The sequence below is a fragment of the Mus pahari genome, chromosome 4 (genome assembly GCF_900095145.1).
Source record: "Mus pahari chromosome 4, PAHARI_EIJ_v1.1, whole genome shotgun sequence".
NCBI lineage: Eukaryota > Metazoa > Chordata > Mammalia > Rodentia > Muridae > Mus > Mus pahari.
This window is the reverse complement of record NC_034593.1, coordinates 132787572-132808270: the sequence shown is the minus strand read 5'-3', so window position 1 is coordinate 132808270 and position 20699 is coordinate 132787572. Positions and strand designations below refer to the sequence as shown.

General features: G+C 40.0%; 1 protein-coding gene across 1 annotated transcript in view; it reads right to left on the bottom strand.

Annotated features, from left to right (window-relative positions):
• Positions 1 to 20699, bottom strand: part of Col24a1 (collagen type XXIV alpha 1 chain) — a 256021-nt gene that overhangs the window by 131694 nt on the left and 103628 nt on the right. The window contains exons 23-24 of the mRNA XM_021196980.2: positions 16297 to 16350; positions 12784 to 12828 (exon numbers count right to left, since the gene is read on the bottom strand). Coding sequence (XP_021052639.1) covers positions 12784 to 12828; positions 16297 to 16350 — 99 coding nt within the window. The remainder of the gene's footprint in view (positions 1 to 12783; positions 12829 to 16296; positions 16351 to 20699) is intronic.

The window sequence follows — 20699 nt, the reverse complement described above, 5'->3', positions numbered from 1 at the left end:
TATTCAGTAGTAGAACAACTGATTTATAAGGTTTCTTTCTTTCTTTCTTTCTTTCTTTCTTTCTTTCTTTCTTTCTTGTGTGTGTGTGTGTGTGTGTGTGTGTGTGTGTGTGTGTGTGTGTGTGTATGTGCAGGGACTCACGTCCGTGTGAGTGCAGAGGTTGGGGCTTGGTGTTTTGTTTTGTTTTTCCCTCTACCTTTGCTTATGAGAAACATGGTGGTCATTGATTGACTAAACTGGCTGGCCAAAAAGCTCTGGGGAATTCCGTGTTCTTCTTATCAGAGCTAAGGCTAAAGGCACGCACTACTGACCCACCCCTTTTTATGTTGCCTGTTTGAGATCCAAACACAGGTCTTTCTCCTCGTGGGACCAGCACTTTACCAACCAAGCCATCTCCCCAGTCCAAGAATCCCTTACTCATTTATTTATCTGTTTGTTTGTTTTTATGTGTGTGTGTTTTGCCTGAATGTATAACTGCGCGCCATGTGCATTCCCTGTGGCTGCGGAGGCCAGAGGAGACTTCCGGATCCCTGGAACTGAGTCATAGACAGTTGTGAGCCACCATGTCTGTGCTGGGGATTAATCCATCCTGATCCTCTGGAAGAATAGCCAGTGCTCTTAACTGCTGAGCCATCTCCCCAGCCACAAGAATTCCTTTTTAAAATATGATAAAGAGGAAGCAGTGAGGGACTCTGGTAGGAATGTTCAGGGTACAGACGAAAATGTGGGCTTAGGGCCAAGGAATCCACAGACCAGCAGAAAAAAAGTCGCAACCAAGAGCCAACCCTAGAGAGCATGCATGTGGAGAGAGGAAAAGATAAGGAAAACTTTCAGATTTATTAGGCAGAGAAAGTAAACTGGCAAAGGAAGAATGATGTCTATCATTTTTGTTTTCGACAATTTCCCTTCAGTCTTTTTATCTGAGGGTAATTTTAAGGCTTATACCCGAAGCCTTTCTGATTATTTGTTAATATGCCAGTTTCCAAAGGCACAATCTTTGGATCATTCATTTACATTTTCAAATGCAATCTATAGTCTCAGAAGTTATTCCTGTGACAGCGTGGGTTGGAGCAAAGAGCTTTTTGTGTGTGATGAGTGACTTGAATACATTCAGAAACATCTGGGAAATTAAAAAGAGCCCATCTGTGGGTGTATTTGTGAAGACTTTTCAGGATCATGAGAGCTTTTACCTCATCAATAACGTAGATGATCACTTGACAGATTCATAAAATGCCGGTATTACTTGGAGGTGGATCTAGCTGGAGGAAGGCCCCTGAGGAAGGTCTGAGGGATGGGCTTCACTCTGGCCTCCTCCTGCCCTCTGCCTTCTCTGCCTGCTGTCTACCAAGTTATCAAGAACATCCCCAGAAAGTGCCTCCTTTGCCCTGATGTTCGGCACAAATATATGGGTTCAGCCTTTTTATTCCGTGGGCCAAAATAAGAGTTCACTCTCTTAAATATTTCTTTCCGGTATTTGTCCACAGTAATATAAAAGCCTGGCTACTATGTTTTCTAACTCCATTACTGTTCAGGAAGACATGGCTTTAAGTTTATCAGTGTGAACGTTCCATAAAGCATCTCCATCTCTTACGTTTAGCATAATTCCTGGACTACAGAAGATAATAAACATATTTTGACTAAGTCAATGAACAACTCAAATAGAGCAGAGGTGGAGTTAAGACTCATTGCTTCTTAAATCAGCACCTTCCGGGCTAAGGCCTCAGCAGACAGACAGACAGACATCCAGGCCTGATGAGAGTACAATGAGATAGGCTGGCCACTTAACCTCCTGGTGGGCTATATGTTACCCAGAACTCATTAATAAGATGGTTGGGAAATTGTCTCTTTTAGTGGCAGAGAAAACTATATAAAGTTCCTGATTTATTTACCACACTGACCAAACAGCAGAGAAGCTTAAACTCCCAACTGAGATGAGTTTAATGTGCTAAGGTCAATCGAAAACTGGTTCAGGAAAAAGTAGACTCTGTCACCTGTGAGGGGAATTTCTCAACAGAGGTCCCTGAAGAGTCTGAAACACTAGGCCCTAACTCTACCTGCTTATAGAAGTGGTCTGTCCTTTCTCATAGTAAATTAGCCCTGTCCTCCAGCATACATCTCCCCTTTAAGAACACACACACCCTAATTGGGATTTTCATGTTCCTCTCTAATCACTAGATTGTACTCACACGCCACCTAGGAATTCGTTGTGCCTGATATAGACAGAAAAGGCCATCTCTAAAGAGTAAAAGGTCTCGCTAGTACGCATGGTAGCAGCCTGGGCATGGGCACAGGGCCTGACTTCACGGGTGCTTTACTTACATAGTATAAAGAAAATGTGGCATGGAAAAATTAACTTGGGACCTGGCTAATGTTTTTAGGAAGCAGCTAAAGGGGCAGAAGATTTATTTTGGCTCTTGGTTAAAGATATAGTTCACCATAGAGAAAGCATGGCAGTGTCCAGTGGAAAAGTGTGGATTGGACTCTTGACTTTTTTGGTGGACCCATAGGTAGAATAGGAGGGGAGTGGGAGGAGGAGCAGGAGGAGGAAGAAGAGGAGGAAGAAATGGAGGAGGAAAAGGAAGAGTAGGGAGAGGAGGAGGAGGAGGAAGAGAAGCAGGAGGAGGAGGAGGAGGAGGAGGAAGAGGAGAAAGAGGAGGAGGAGGAGTGTATGGTGGCACTGCAGCTGGCTTTAACCCATAAGACTTTCCCTGAGTGAACCACTTCCTTTAGTAGAGCCTACTTTCTAAAGGATACACAGCCTTCAAGACAGTGCTAAGCATTTAAGGATCAAGTATTCAAACACGTGAGCATTTGATGCTTTGACGTTTCTAGGCACTGATGATACACTCTCTGTACACATTGCTTAACAACCAAAGAAAAATAATTTGATGAAAATTCTACATTTATCAATATTTTATTAAAATGTCATAAAATAGATACTGCTTTATTGAGTCAACAAAATACTTGAAAGCATATTATGTATCACACTGAAGAACACATATTGTTTGTATGGCCAATTAAATTTAGACTATAGACAGATATTTCATAATTTTATAGGTTCCTGAGGGACTGGACAGGTCTATCTTGGGTCACAGAGTTTCTACTCCAGTCTCTTGCCATATGGATACATAAGATTCCCCACCAAGTGTGTCTTGATGATCTGCCAAGTATTCAAGTGGAAATGCCAGCCTCTGACATTTCTCCATCAGCTACCTGACTCTTATTCTCTAGGATCGAATGTGCTGTCATAAAATAAAAGCTCAGAGACAAGCTTTAGCATTGCCAGGCAGTCCTGGCAATGATCAGGAGGCTATGCCTGGAATGTCCTCTGAGCAGATGCTGGGAGTAACACTCATGTTATGGGGAACAGGAGAAAGGAACGGGTCACTCATGCTGTCCCAAACTTGCCTGGCAGCACAGCCAACGATGAGCTTCTGGGTAATCAATCAAAGGTGATAATGTGAGTATCGACAGAGAGCTGCCACCTATCTTTATTCAACTTAGGCTTTTTTTTTTTTTTTTTAAGTAAGTTGGATGAGAAGTAAAGGAAATTCTCCTGTGGTGACACTTGTGTTGCAATAACTTCTTCACTGTGCGGTCTCCCTGAAACTAATAACTAGCAGGCCTGTTCACAGAGGGATGTGCACTTATGAGCCCAGAGTATTTTTTCAAATATGAAGAACAAAATTAGTTCTGGATGCTGTTTTAGGCAATCCTTATAGGAAAGGCAATTTGTGAGTTCTATCCAAGACAAAATTAGAGTAAGAGAAATCTGCTCTCTCAAGTTTCCATCACTCCCACTAACCCCAAATCGTTGCAGCTGATAATGGCGTAGGGCTGGGGGAAAATGACAATATGCTACGCCACCTACTAATAATGCTATGACCTGGGTTCCAGCTTAACACTTAAGTCCCGAAGAAAGTCATTGAACCAGATTTGATCTCACCTTTCTATTCTGAAAAGCATGTGGACAAGGTCCCTCTTCTTACACCACCCAGCTTTAAAATTCTATTTAACCACAAGGAAGAGCAGTGCCAGTTATTTAAAAAGGCATTAACAATCTTGTTCAACACCCAGGAATGGGATGTTCATATTTATATAGAAATAGAATTAAAATTTTTTTCTCCTGAGGAATTTTATGCAGTGTTCTGGATCCACCGGATCACCCAGAACTGTTTTACTGATAATCTCTGAAGCAGGCAGGTCCCTTTCCTTTTAATGCTCACATTGGCATCCTAACCTTGCAGGAGGTCTTTGAAGTGGGTTCAGAGTCCTGCTCAGTTTGATCTCTCCCTTGAGTATGCAAATGATCATAAATATTTGTAGAAGGAAGGCACTGTGTGTGTAAATTGGCTAGTGGTTTCTTAGTTAAAATACTGAAATGATGGGAAATCCCCACATTGTATTTACACAGACAAATCGGTGACCTTTACGTGTTTGTTTCAAGGCTCAGGAAAAATAAGAAAGGAAGGGGAGAAGATACGGAGGGAAGTATACCTTCACGAGACTTCCTTTTTCATGAGGCACTGACAAGTTCTGTACTTCTCCCATAACTATACTGTGGACTTCTGTAGTAGTACTTGAGTGATCCTGTGACACCTCAGAGCCCAAGGGTAGGACAGTGCCTTTAAAACACAGTGCAGAGAAGCCCAGAAAGCTCTCTTGAAAAGTGAAGACATCGTTTGCCACAAGGAGATAATATCCAGCCACACAGCCCTTTCTTTCTTGTAATATTATCATGCCTTGTTTGCCTTAATCTTATGCTAAGGAAAAAAAAAGGGGGGGCCAATCATAAGTGAGGCTGAGCCCAAATGCAAAATATCTCGTCTCAATGAGAAATATTACACACAAAGAAAATATTTCATTGTTCTTAGAAATGCTTCCAGGTAATGATCTCTAGTGTTTGCTAGAAGGAAAATGATAAATTCTGGTTGTATCCTTTGGCTTTACATGTGGCCCACATATAAAAGTCAAATAAATTCATTATGTTTGCAACAAGGACAAAAGAAAACAAACAAACAAACAAACAAAACCAATCAGTGAATGGTGGCAGCACTACCTTTCTGCTAATTTGAATTGGTTTTTGGATTTGAAACTAAGATACAGAGAAGTCATATTTGTGTTCATTGCTTTTTTGTTAATGACAAAAGATTAATGAAGCAGGGTACACATAAGGCAGACACAAGAAAGCTGCCACATCCTAGAACAACGATGACATGGCAGGGCAGGAAGAGACACACGACCACTGGCGGAAACAGCCCTGCTCATTCATTCATTGTTGTCTGTGGGTGGGTTCACAGTACAGCACCATAGCTAAGAGCCTGCAACAGAACCCATATGGCTCAGAATTTTAAACATACAGTCACTGGCCCTCTACACAAAAGCTTTCTGACCCCTGTTCTATGTTATTTATAGTTCTTAACAGTGAAGATCTTAGCCCACAAGTTACACAGGTCATGAGTTCATTTTTAAGGGAGAAGCGTGGGTATTTTCACTAGCCTATCTTCATGTTGTCATTTGGCCATCATGTACTGTCAACGGAGTCATTTCACCAGGAGTCCCCCAACAACCCTTTATCCCAGACCCTTCCTTTATTTCCATGCACCAGTTTATTTACTTCTTAAACTAAAACAAAACAAAACAAAAAACAAAAAAACACCCCACATTCTCTGTCTTACATATTTTCAACAAAGCACAGGGACCTTACGATTGTGCTGTTATAAAAATATGTATATAAAAGAAGATATAATATTCTAGCAATGAATGAAACTTGTATACAAACACAGCTTAAAAGGAAGACTATGTATAAATATGTATATAAAAGAAGACACAATGTCCTAGCTATGAACGAAACTTGTTGCATACAAACACAGCTTGAAGGGAAGACTATTAGAACATCACTCCAACAGAAATGCCAGCTTTAGACCCATTCCAGCTAAGAACTTAGAACATCACCTCCTCAAAAGCTGCTATCCACACCGTAATAACCATACCCCAGAGCATGGAAATATGTTTTCAACCAAAGTTAGATTTTTTTCTACCAACTCACACGTCCTTATGAGCCATGCCAAAACAACGTTTACTTCTTTTTCTTAGAGTATCTTATGTAACAGAACAGAATTTTCAATAAAATCATATGAATACATATTTTGTTATTGTCTACATCAGAAGCTACCTAGACACACAGTCTTATTTAACTGTGTGTCTAAAACTCAAACTTGTTCAGTAGGTACTTACTGATAACATATATAAATGAAGTCTGAAGTTCTGTCTTTCTTTGGTTATATATCTCTGGAGGCTGAAAAGATGGCTCAGCCTGCATCCTACTCTTTTTTTTTTTTTTTTTTCCGAGACAGGGTTTCTCTGTATAGCCCTGCTGTCCTGGAACTCATTTCGTACACCAGGCTGGCCTCGAACTCAGAAATCAGCCTGCCTCTGCCTCCTGAGTGCTGGGATTAAAGGCATGTGTCACCACGCACAGCTTGTATCGTGCCCTTACAGAGGACCTGAGTTCAGTCCCCAGAACCTGTTGCTAGTTGCTGGCAAAATTACAGCTCGAGGGAGATCTAATGACTCTAGCCTTCACTGGTGTGTGTTCTCATGTGTGCATTTTCACACACACACACACACATACACACACACACACACACACACACAGAGAGAGAGAGAGAGAGAGAGAGAGAGAGAGAGAGAGTAAACTTAAAGTAAGTCTTTGAAAAAAAATGCTATCCTTCTAAAACACAGAAATACAGGTTTAAGGTGAAGAAAAATAGTGAGATGCCCATCTTTACAAATGATAAAGTTATTTAAAATAGATGAAATAGATGGCACATTCATGGGTGAGAAGAATAAACATCACAGCAATGTCTGACCAAAGCACTTCACATGTCAGTGCAGTTGCTGTTTGGGCGCTGCCGAGGCTCCCATGCCAACACTTTGGTGCCCCTTGTTAGGCACTCTTCTGCTCTAATTTTGGAGACAGGATCTTTTCTAGTCCATTTTAGCTGAGGGTAGCCTTGAACTCCAGATCCGCCTGCCACTCCCACCTCTGGAGTGCTGTGTTGACAGGTGGTTCCCAACACAACAGCCTTCTAGTGTTTTATGCCCCCAATAGACATAATACTAGATGTGGTAATGGCGTTTTAGTCAGATTTACAATGCTGTTTTTACATATCAAAGGTGATATGCTATGGCTTTGGAGAAACCTGCTTCTCAAAGTGTGGTGTGCATTTTGTATTCCCATGTAGTAAAAGCAGGTGTTTAATAGGAACACGATTGGAAGTCTGTGCCTGTTGCCAAGTGGCCCCAGGATAATAATCTGGAAACATTAGAGATAACGCCCCTTAGCCCTAACTTCACTCCTTGACCATGGCAAGTTATTTCATTAGTCAGAAATATTAGCTTTTGAAAGCATAGAACTGGTATAATTACGTTTAGCAAAATATTTGTGGATATTAAGAAATATAACATAGTGAAAGTTTCTTGTTTATCACAAGTTTTCAATAATGGGTGCCTATTTTTTGGTAACATATTCATTAACAACCCATCTAAGGATAGCATGTGTCCATTCTGCTATCTTACGTATTTTCCATTATATAAGAAACGTGTCACTCGAGCCATTCAGGAATTTGACAGAGTATTTACAGCTGTGCCCTAGACACATAAGAAAATGGCAGTAAGACTCAGAATGTGCTGAGTCCAAGGTAATTTGTGGTCACTTGTGACATTGGCTTTACCTCTTGGGTTAGATCATGCTCCCAGCCGCTGGTTCTGTTCCTTTAAGGAAACAGGGGTTTTATGATTTAGTAGGTCCCTTTAAAACTAACAATTTCCCCTTTCATGAAAGGGGAAAAAAGCCTGGAACATAATAAAATGGATTTGTATCAAGCTAATTCCACGGTAATTTTACCCAAGCACAGCACTCTATCAAGTGAGGGTTTATGTGAGCGCTTCTGAAACACTTCCCAGTTCCTCCAAAAATCATTTCTGTTTCCATTATAAATAAGTTTCCATAGCCCTTGCAAACTAATAATATTTGACAGTATTTTAAAAGCATGCTGCCAGGTTGGCTTAGGATACTGTAGGTTAAAACCTTGGTTTGCTCTTCCTTACAATTTTTCCTAAAGATTAACCCAGATCGTCCTAACCGTCCACTCTCAAGGACATACTTCAAGGTGCCATTTAGAGCAGGGACAGTTTGGTGAAGAGAAAAAGCACCAGGGAGCTGGGGACTAGAATCTTGGATCTTGATCTTCCGGACCACCGCTTACACGTGACACAGACTGCATGCATTCCACACATTCCACAGCCAAAGGATGCAGGACGGTCACCTTAATATAGAGAATGGGTCCTTAAGAAGCAGAAGTTCTGTCTCTATTTCTCCCTTAGTTTTTCTCCTGTTTTGGCTTGGAGTAACCTGCTTAGACACCATCCAGGGATCACGGCATCCCTGATTCTGAAGATTTTATTACGAAAGATGGGGTAAGTCATTTTGAGGATAATCCAGGACCTTCCTGTTTCTCTCTGTGTTCACTGGTCATTTATCACCATTTATCACAGCATGGGGGAGAGGGCGGAGGATAAATCTCCATATGTCAGTAAATTAAGAAATGTAAAAAGCAAAATCCAATAAGTGAAGCTCCATCTTAAGAAATAAATTAGAGTGACTAGACTATAAGACAACCGTGAATGTCACCAAGTGGGAAGAAATGTAATAACTGAAAATTAATGCAATCAAGGATACTTTAAGGAAAATAGTCTCAAATCTTGTATTTAAGGTAACAGAGCACTGGAAGATTCTAGAGAGTCACTGTTGATGTTTCTCCAAAGCTATCTCCACTTTTCCATTCTAAGAACATGCCTGCCTGGCTTTGAGCATCATCATCATCATCAACAACAACAACAACAAAAACTTCCATAGAAGTTATCAGTCTATTCACAGCAATGGCTAGGAAGTCATGGCCCCTAATGTTCCGTGGGTAGAAGCACCTGATGCTCTTGAAGGTGACTCGTTTGGTGCCCAGTACCCATGTTAGGTAACTCATAACATACAACTCCAGCTCGAGGGGATCTGTTGCCCTCTTCTGGCTTCCGTAAGCATTTGCACACATGTGCACACACTCCCACTTGGAAACACACACATAAACATAACTACATAAAAACAATAAAACTGTTCACACCAGCGTCAGAAGGATGTAGGGAGATTAGAGAAGGGCCAGGGAAAAGTTGCCAAGTTGGTAGATGAGAGGAAGAGCAGGCATATTAAACTTCCGAGAAGAGAGTCGTGAATTCTTAGAATTGGAATTATTCTTTGACATCAGATATTCCAGATTGTTCCTGACAAATAACGAAAAGTGTAGTTACTTGAAACTAGTTGTATGCCAAGACCGACAGACTCCCTCACTGTTTTGTCTGCACTGATTTTTTCCTATAGGAAAGAGCTGCTTGTAAATATTAAGTTCAGTTCATTTTATTCTTTAAGCAAAAAATTTAGCTATTTAAATGATAAAGTATGATTACTATTAGAAGTATATTTAAAATAACACAATTTTGAAAACTCTGAGAATACTCAGGAAATACCTAATTATTGTCCTTGAATCTCAAATAGTGACATGCCAGGAATTTTTAAAATACTAAGTAACATTTTTGTTACATTGTATCATTGTTGATGCACAAATTGTATCACTGCTGCTGAGTAAATATAGGTTATTTTAACTAAAAATATTAAAAAGAAGCTGGAGGCTTGTAAGAAGTATTTACAGAAATTAAGTAATAAAAGTAATAAAGGAATCTGGATGCTTTGAGCACATTCATAGCAATCAACTCTCTGAATGCAAGAAGTGACTGCATGAATATGGAGCACGTAGATAACGCTGACGAGCTTGGTAGGTTCAGTAACAGATTTGGTTCTAATTGCTATGAATAGAGAAAGAAAAAGTCACTCACTTAAAACAACTAAATGGTTATCAAAAAGATCATCTGAAGTGAAAACTGAGGTGCTACTGTTCGCTAGGTTATTTCAGATTTCAAAGATGGTTGTCCTGACATGCAACTATAATATATATATATATATATATATATATATATATATATATATATATATATATAATATTCTGCAACTTTCAAGAGAAGATGTTCTTTTGGCAACAGAATTCTAGATTAGACATGAATACATAGGACCCAAAACTTAAGATAAAATACAATCTTGGAATTACGGATGGCCCAAAACATTCTTTATGTAGGTTAGATTTTTAATTAACTCAATAAGGGAGAGATGTTTTACAGAAGAAAGTCCTCATCTCACATCCTCAATGCGGGGGGGGGGGGGTGTCAGAATTGGGAAGGCCCTTTGTTTGCTAACGTAACAAATGCTCAAGGGGGTCTTTGCAACATTGTTGTAAAAGGGGCCAAATTGTTGCTCAATTAAATAATAAAACATGTTAAAACTAATATTAAACTTAACTGATGCTTACAGTATCTTTGCAAAATCCAGGACAAACTTTTTTTTTAAGCTAATAGTAAAAATGTGAGCATGGCATGAGGTGGAGGTGTGGGCCTTGAACTTGGAAATCTGGTTGGAATTAAGGTTTAGTTAGGTAGCTTATACCCAGTCATCTCTGTTCTGACTTCCTCGCTGTACAAACTAGGGAGTCATGAGCTCTGAGAATTAAATGAAATATTGCATTATTGGCTGATGCCTGAAACATAGCAAAGGATTAATAAATGTGATTTTCTAATTCCAGTCACAGAAATCTAGCATTTCAGTAGTCCACACCCTCTGTGGACTGCAGTGGAAACTGCTGGGTCTTATGCTCTATGGAACTAATCAAGTGTGATTAAGGAAAAAGCACTTGGAAATGTAATATGTAACATGTGAGAAGATGCTGTTTATTGGCATCTTATTTTATTTATCTTTATTTTAACTTTGGATCCTGACTGTAGTCCCTTCTCTGTCTCTCTCTCTCTCTGTGTCTGTCTCTCTTTCTCTCTTTCTCTCGATCTCTTTCTCTGTCTCTCTCCTCTCTCTCTATCTCTCCCTCTCTCTCACACACACTACACACACACACACACACACACACACACACACTTCCTAAGTAAGCTGACACTCCAATTCTTTGATTGACCATAGAAATAAAAAAAACAAACTACAATCACGTTAGATATTTTGTAGCATCTGATCTGAGAGCTATGCTAAGAGCATAGTACTTTTTTTATTTGGCAAACCACAAATAAAATGCTTACCTTTTGCTGACTGAGGCTTACATGGAGGCAGTAACAATTCTTGATAACTAAATATCCCTGTCCATTTTTACTAATGCTGTAATGGTAAAACTGTCAGATCCCCTTTCTTCCTTATTACAACACTAGGATTAAGGATTGTAAAACAAGTTAAGGTTACAAAATAATTACGTAGAAAATTCTACTTCTTTATAAATCTTAACTAGGCTACGTAGGCTATTTCGCTCACTTGCTTCGTGACAGCTATCTTTACACATGGTATTCATTCTCACCCTTGACAGTACATCACCTTTTTATGTAGGTTCATTTGTTACAATTTTTCTTTTTTGTGTATTGGTGTACATGCAGTACATATATGTGTGTGCATGCACGCATGTGTGTATGCATGTGCACTCTCAGGTGTGTAAGTGTGTGAAGGTGACCTCAGGTGTTCTGCTCTCCTCATGGTCATTTTTGGGGCAGGTGACCTCACTGGTCACCTGGCGTGGCCTGACTGGCCACCAAGCTCCCAGCATCTGCCTTTTACCTCCAGCACAGAGACTGTAGATGAGTGCAAGTTTTTGTTTGGGTTCTGGAGATCCAAACTTAAGTCCCTATGTGTGCACAGCAAACACTGACAGAAACATCACCCGAGTCTCACAGAAATTATTTTCAATGGCCTTCCTCATTGTTGAAGATGGATCCAAATTAAAATTTGTTATAGACATAATATAAGCATTATATGCAGAGCTTGAGAGGTGGCTTAGCAGTGTATAGGACTCTCCCAGGGGGCCGAACTTCAGTTCTCAGAGCCCTTGTCCAGCAGTTCACAACTGTCTGTAAATCCAGCTCTTCGGGTCCCAGCTGAGCCATCTCTCCAGCCCTAAACATATGTTTTAAATGACAGGAAAGTAGTGAATCACAGAATGTGACTTCAATACATACTCAAGAGCGCAAAATTAAAAAACACATCTTAAAAAGTTACATGGTACTGTCTGCTACAACCATAAGGTTAAACCTGAACAAACTGCATTTGATTAAAAACATCATGCTTGGCTCTTCTCTGCTTTGGCTTGGTCCCTCCCCTTCAAATCTTAAGTCAGATCACCAGCACACACATCTAGCCAGCGTTTTGTGGTTGTTTATTCTTTGAGACAGTGTTTTGTTGTGTAGACCAGGTTGGTCTTGAACTTAGGAACCCAAGAGAGAGTGCTGGAATTACAGGCATTTGCCACCATACCTCGTTTACTTTTTTTTCATAAGGTCAAATTTAGACAAAAGCTAATGGAACTGAAATGGACTGTCAAATACTAACAAGAAAGATGCTCCTAAGACCACGAACATAGCTCAAACCAATGAAGACATTGCCTGGGCTGTCTCCACATCTCTCTTGCACTGTGACCTTTCATTGGTCAACACAACCATCACATGGGAGTGTAAGTCTGTGGTGGATAAGTTCTTTCAATTCTTGCTAACACAACCATAGCTAACAGATCAAGGTTAACACAATCCCCAAGAAATACAGATGGTGAAAAATAAAAACTCAAGCATAAAAAACCAGCTTACTCTTTCGCCAGTTTCCCCAATATCTCCTTGGTCTCCCACTTCTCCCTGTTGATCAAGAATACGAAATTGCAGAAATGACTATTTGTCAACAACATTAATCATGGCTTCTTCTGTTTCCATTTTACATAATTATCTAGTAACAGGAGAAAAAGCAACAGTGATCTCAGTTATTCAAACTTATTTGTAGACTTTTTGTGAAATGTGGCCTTTCTCCCACTTTTATTCAAACAATAATTGTTTACATATTGAAGTCACAGTCCCCGATTCATTACTTTCTGTCATTTAAAAAACATGCTTAGGGCTGGAGGGATGGCTCAGCAGTTAAGAGCGTTGGCTAAGAGCGTTGACTGCTCTGGCAGAAGACACAAGGTTGATTGCAGCGCCTTCATAGTAGCTCACAACCATCTGTAAACCCAGTTCCTGGGGATCTAGTGCCCTCTTCTGGCCTCCAAGGGTACTGAACATTTGTGATACACAGACATTCAAAAGTCTTTGGTAAGTTACATTTTAAGTAAAACATTTTTATTTCATTGTGTTGTTTCCCACTGCTGCCAAGCCTGAAGAGCCTAGCAGAGGGAAAGAAGCAAACCCTGGAAGTTGTCCTTCGACCTTTACCCTGTAAACTGTGGCGTGTGAATGTAAAAATATTTTCAAAGCAAATAAAAGATGTTAAGAATACAATTAAAGGCCTTGCACCAAGGACTCTATACTTCCAGCACAGATAACCCCAGAGCAGTCCTCAGGGTAAGAGCTATGAGCCTCAGTCAGCAGATCTGGCAGCTGGAGACGGGACATTATTTATAACTCCCAAGGCATACTCTTGTGGTCCACAAGCTCTGTGACCCCAGAGGCTTCCATAACTCATTCGATTTGACCCAGTCTGAGTTACTTGGCACTAATTTCTAACCTAAGAAAAAAATCCTTTCATGATTATTTTTCCCAGTTACTTGGAAAATACCTGTGGAGTAAAACCTACTGTATGACCCAAACTCCCCTTCGTAACTCCAAATGATGGATTCTGAAGCTCATTGGAGCTGTGCCCTGCAAGCAGGGGCCACTTTCCTTCCATCTGAGAAGGTAAGGACTGCTTAACTGAACGTAGAAGACTGATTTCCAGATCCCACACACAGTGAATGTGACCAGGATCTACACTTCTTTTTATAGAAAAAAAGAGATATGTTTTAAATTAAAATGACTCATTCACTTGAAGTGTACAATACTGAGACATTAGGATACCAACCATATGGTGGCCACTGGTGACATGTGGCTGGTATGCAGTACAGTTGACAGAAGTATAAAATACATACCCTGTCTCCAAAAATCATTGTACAAGGACTACAAAGTATCTCAATAAGGTTTTCAATATTGATTACACATGGGAATGGTAACATTGTTATACTTTGTATTAATCACACTATTAAAATGAAGCTTTTCCCACCTCTTCCTTTTATACTATGGGCACATCTGGGTGTGATGTCACATGTCTATCAAGTCCTACTGATTTTAAGAACTGAATCCTAATAGCCATCACAAGGAATAGTCTATATAAGTTTTCTGTTCATTAATATACAATAGATGAGTAGCAACAGCGAGACATCTGTAGGGTGCTGTCCTAGTTATTGACGAAGAACTCACAGGAGAGCATTTGTAGACATGGATGGCAGGATAATCTATGCATAATTAGTTTTCTAATCTGTTTCTTTCCTCCTCCTTTTCTTTATTTTCCCATAAAAGGAGATGACATTTTGCTGCCTCCAGGAAGGTTGTTTGGCAGCGAAGAGCTGAAGTAGCTTGCAGATTCCTGTACATTCAGGGCCGCAGAAGGTCTGTTCTAGCTCTCAGTCTACTGATACGAAAATGCTTTAAGTCTTCCTCCACTGACCTAAAACTTGATGTCTAGCTTTTTTTATGTAGGATTTGATATCATAAAAATGTATATGTTCAGGGCATATGAAACAAGCCTTACTTTGGGAAATGTGGTAAGAATACTCTTTCACTTCTATGAGTTTTACATTTTAAGTTTGCAAAAAGTTAACAATCCCTATAAACTGGCGTCTCTTCCACACACTGGATCTTGGTGCTGTTGTGTATTTGTTATTGTAAAGATCACCTAAATCATTAAAGTAAAGATAGAAACCACTGGCTACCACAGCCTTTCAAAACCTTACAGTGATGAAGGCTACACAATGATGATGTACGGAACAGATGCAGGTGGATCAACTATTAGTTGTTTACTAAAGAACCCATGCTTAGTAAGGTGATATTAATATATATATTTATTGCCCTGTATCTAATCTACAATACTACCATAATATTTATTTATTAAGTTCCATAAAGTTTATTACTTTGTATCTTATTTGCAAATGTTTATAAAATGTATCCTAACATTTCTTTATTAAATTATATACTTATACAAATAGAGATGGAGCTACATGGCATATAAACTGCTCTTTGAACAGTATTTAACATCTTACTGATTCTCCATAAGTTGAAATTTGTTCGTTTAATTTGTATAAAAGTCATAGATTTATCTTCTTTTTATTTATTAATATTTTAAAAGTTAATTTATTTTTGACACTCCATAATACATCCCCCTCCACCATTCCTCCCCCCCCCCACCCTCCAACTGCTCCACATCTGAACCTCCTCCCCAAACCCCCCTTGTCTCCATGTGGATGGCCCCACCCCCACCCCACCTGACCTCTAAGCTCCCTGGGGCCTCTAGTCTCTTAAAGGTTAGATGCATCATCTCTGAATGAACACAGACCCAGAAGTCCTCTACTGTATATGTGTTGGGGGCCTCATATAAGCTGGTGTATGCTGGCTGTTTGGTGGTCCAGTGTTTGAGAGATCTGGTGGGGGGGGGTCCAGATTAATTGAGACTGCTGGTCCTCCTACAGAATCACCCTTCTCCTCAGCTTCTTTCAGCCTTCCCTAATTCCACAACAGGGGTCAGCTGCTTCTGTGCCCTGAGGGACAGCAGAAAGAATGGAAACAGGCAACCTCAGGAAATAGGAGGTTGGGGGGACCCTCCAGAATGCAACAGTGACCTGGGAGGTGAGAGACTCTCAGGAATCAAAGGGAGGGACCTTAGATGAAATGCTTGACAGTAGGAAAAGGGAACTTATAGAGTCCACCACCAGCGGGAAAACAGGGCATCAAGTGAGGGATGGGGTTGCCATCCCACAGTCACATCTCTGACCCATAATTGTTCCTGTCTGAAAGAATTACAGGGATGGAAATGGAGAGGAGCCTGAGGAAAAGAAGGTCCATCAACAGGCCCAAAGTGGGATCCAGCTCAAGGAGAGGTCCCAAGGCCTGACACTATTACTGAGGCTATGGAGCGCTCACAAAAAATGGACCTATCATGACTGTCCTCTCAAAGACCCAACAAGCAGCTAAAAGAGTCAGATGCAGATATTTGCATCCAACCAATGGACAGATTTATCTTCTTGAAAGACTGTATTTTCAAATTTTTCAAACTTTTCAACTTTTCAAACTTTAGGCACTTACCTTTAAGCCTTCTGGCCCTGGTTCACCCATATACCCTTTGCGACCTGGTTTTCCCTAAAAGAAGAAAAAGAAAGGGTAATAAGCATAAAAATATACTTAGTAATCATTGCGTACAAAGGTGCCAAGGTGCCCTAACATTTAGGAAATGCAGTCTGTTCTACGAAATGGACAACTTCAAGATATCCAATGCTTTCATCATATTCACTGACCACTCAGACTACGAATTCGGGAGTGTTTCCAATGTGTCATGCACTGTTTCCAGTTGTGAGGGTAGAGAGAACGCTACATCTGCCTACATTGAACGTACACTTCAGTGAGGGTGATAACAAATTTAAAATGTGTAATATATGAATTATGGCCGCATATGCATATATACATGCATACTCACATGTCATATTAAGTAGTGGTAATTATAAAGGACAACAAATAAAGCAGGGAAGAGAGGTATCTACTCTTGTAGTTTTCATATGGTTTCTATGGTTTCATTGTGAGGCTGGCACTGGAGTACAGATTTTAAAAAGGTGCAAGCGATGTGGACATTGCGGGAACCACAGTCCAGGTACAGGCAAAGGCATTCTGGGAAGGCTATATGGAATAGAGCAAGCATGCCGAGTCAGTGTGGCTGGAGTGGGAATGCAGATGGAGAAGACATAGAAGACAATGAAGTCAAGAAAGAGAATGGGGAATAGGAAACTGGCTCACATCAGACCTGATAAGTTTCAGTAAGTTATTTGGCTTTCATTCTTAGCGAGGCAGAAAACCTTAGGGGAGCCTTGAGAAGAAATCCAGTATGATGCATATTTGACATATTCCCCTGATAGAAGGACAGAAAGAAGGAAAGAGTATAAATGGGAGTCTGCTGCAACAATCCAGTGAGGGACGCCCACGGTATGGCTTAGGGCCGCTGTAGAGGCAGCTGGGAGAAATGGTAATTAGGAGGGGATGCTGGTGTAGAGCTTCAGGAGCTGTTTATGGTTCACATAGTGGATGTGGGAGAAAAAGAGAGGCAGCACCAACTCTGAAACAACGAACAAAAACCCCACCTGCAGCTGGACCTTCCACCAGGATGATTACTGATTACAGTGTCAATCGTTGTGGAAGGTTAGGGATGTGGCTGGTTCAGAACAAAAATACTGTGGGTCAGTTTTCAGTCCCCATAATTAGCTGTTTATAGCTTTCTTCTGTATGTAATGTCACATCTCTGTGACTATTAGGGACAGCGTTTAGAATGTACAGAGAGCTAATTTCCACCAACCAAAAGGCTAAGAATGAGGTCAGATCACACCTGAGACGCAAACCTCTAATTTCTCTGCTTTTCTGGAACCTAACCTATCTTAGAGTTTCCATCATTGTAACTGCAAAGTGTTGCAATTTGAAATCTTTCTTTGTTCTGTTACAATACAAACTGCATGAAACCATTACTATATTGGAACATTGTATTTAAGGTCACTTGAATCTGTGTGCCTGGGTGTGGTCATTCATTTTTGACTCCAAAGTAAAGTCATTCTTTTGAGGTGACGGTTGTGTTTGCATCTACAGCTAAATATTTTCAGTTCTGATAGGAAGATATTGTTCTGAAAGACTTGTCTAGGAAGTAAAGAGGATTGTTAGAGAGGAGAAGTTTATACACTGAGACTTGGAATTTTCTAAAATTTTGAATTTGAAGAGATTAACACAGTAGAAAAAAGTTGATACCAGAGGCCTAGGACTTTTGCCCTCCTAATCTTCACTTTGTAAACAAATAAATTGATTTCCAGAAGACAGAGTTGATTTTCATAAGTTCTCAGAGATCTGGGTATTGACTGCTATGAGATTTCAAGGCTGGGAAATGGCTGATGGATTCAGCAGCAGAAGCAACTACTTCTGTCTGCCATTGTTGGCCTGGATGTGCTGGGACCCAAGTGGGCAGAGAAGAAGGAGCGGAAGCACAGGGAGGGAGTTTTACTGAGATGAGAGGAACGGAAGAGCACTTGGAAGAGAGAGCAAACCCTGTATGTTCTGCTGTTAATTTTAAGATGTAAGAAGTAGCTTTAGGCCTGTGTGCTGGTAAGCATGGTACCCCAGATGGAAAATTATTACCATGTCAGGAGGGAAAGTTATTGGATGAGTTCTCTGAATCGCCAAAGGACGCGCTAAAATGAAGAGTGAAATGAAAGTTCCGACTTTAGGAAGATCAGCGGACTGACTATTCATTCACAAAACAAGACAATAGAGTCAAAAGGGAAGGGCAGAGACTGAGCAGGTGCAATGAAAACGGAAAAACAATAGTGAGACTTTCTCTGCTTTAAGCTACGGAGAAGGAAAAGCAGAAGAATGTGGATGATATGAAAGCAAGCAGTTTCAGAGAGAACGTAATGAAATAGTAATTCAGAAACAAAAGAATCAAATGGGCAAGAAAATCCAATTCAGAATGTAACCAAAAAGATAATATTGGAAGTGTGTTAGGTATTTGGAGTCCTGAGGAACCACAGGAAAGCAATGAGGTAGGTGTGGGCACCCTCAGACTGGGAGACTACATCAGGAAGAAAAAGCAAGAGCAATGAGATGCCGGCTGGAAAGTAAGAATCCATAAGCGGAAGTGAGGACCTGCTGGAGGAAGGAAAGCGTGGGACCCTTACTGGACCCATAAGATTCATAGTGCGCTGGGATGGAACAGTCACTCTTCAGCCTGCACCCAGCCCTGGGTGTGTGGCAAGGATTGACCAGCAGAGGACAAGCATCCTCTCTGTCCTAGGATGCTAACACAGCAGACTGACCTGGCAGCCTGCCTGTCCATCTTGCCAGCCTTTTAGGTCTGTCTGGATTGGGACCTGACCCTACTCCTGCACTTGAACCTGATTCAGCCTTTCACCTGAACACAGGATCAGAAATTTAGCAAAGATTGAAGTAATTTCATTTTTTTCTGATACTGACAATTTTTTTGGCAATTCATTTTTATTAAAACTGATTGGAAGGTGGCATAGTGAAAATATTGCTTTCAATTCTTAACATACAACTCATTTAGGCACCACAGGAAAGTATGGAATACTGTACTAAATCTATGCTGTAAACAGGTATCGCTGCAGTCAATACACTTACAATTTTTGAAACCAAGCCATTCAGGACAGCCAGGATGGGATTATGACTTATGGCCTCGTTTAATCACCAGTACAAGGGTTTGTTTGGGGAGGGAGTTAGCCTTGAAAATGTAATATTGGAACCTTATTTTCATATAATATCTTGCATAGATTTCAGTATTAGGGCTAGTTCACATGACTGCTTGAATAACCCTAGGTCCTAGGTTGGACCTCCACAAACAAGTGAATTACACAGACTACTAAAGAGTATGTGGTTCTCTTGTTTTCTAGGGAAGAAAATTTTAAACGGCCTCACTTTTACTAGGCTCAAATAACATTTTTTTTTCTATTAGGAGCTCTTTACCACATAATAATGAATGTTTCCCTTTCATATGAAAAGAAACATTGGCTCAAAACAGCCATTAGGTGTTCCTGTGAGACAAAGGCACAGTGACTAATTAACGTTTCATTATATACAGAGAAAATCTAAGAGTGTGTAATTTGTGACATGCTCAAATAAAGAAGCAGACGTACTTCACACGAGTTCAATGACTCTTAAATATAACACACATATCCTAATTATTGTAATTATAAGCTTTGGCTATGGATACAAAAATTACTCGAATTTATTTCCAGATCTTAAAAAAACAATAGTTTGCATGTCACAAGATGGTACTATCTGACTACAACTGGGGGGGGGGGGATTATCTACTAGTTTTTCATAATTTCTATATTGGTATATCAATAAATCAGAATTTTCAGAAAGAGTCCTAAAATTACCCTACTTGGTACTACTGGGCACTCTTTAACAGTTTCTATAAATTTCTAGGACCATAAGACCACTGGGGAAAGTGATAAGTGATAATTAATAATATAATAAACGGGTTGGGGATTTAGCTGGGCAACAGAGTGTTCATTTACCATATCCAGGGTCCTGGGATCACCCGTCAGCTCTGGGAAAAACCATCTCTAGAAATATCCAGTTATCAGCTTACTTTATTTTGGGTGTTTTAGGATCATAATGGTTCTAGCTTTTGCCTTTCATTATTAATTAAAATATTATACTCTCAAACTATTACAAAACTGTCTTAAAGGCAAACACATTCAGAAAAAATTAATTTATTTTGAGAGTGTATATATTATAGTTCTCTTCAGCAAACATGAAACAAAAATATTTTCTCTTTTCCAACCAAAATTATGCAATTTAATTTTATAATTAAAAATTTTAACCTTTAAATTTTTTTTGAGATAATAAGACATTTACAACATTTTCCCTTTTCTTTGTCCCAAACCCTCCAATTGAGATAAGGTTTTACTGAACATCTGAGGCTAGTGTGTTATTACATT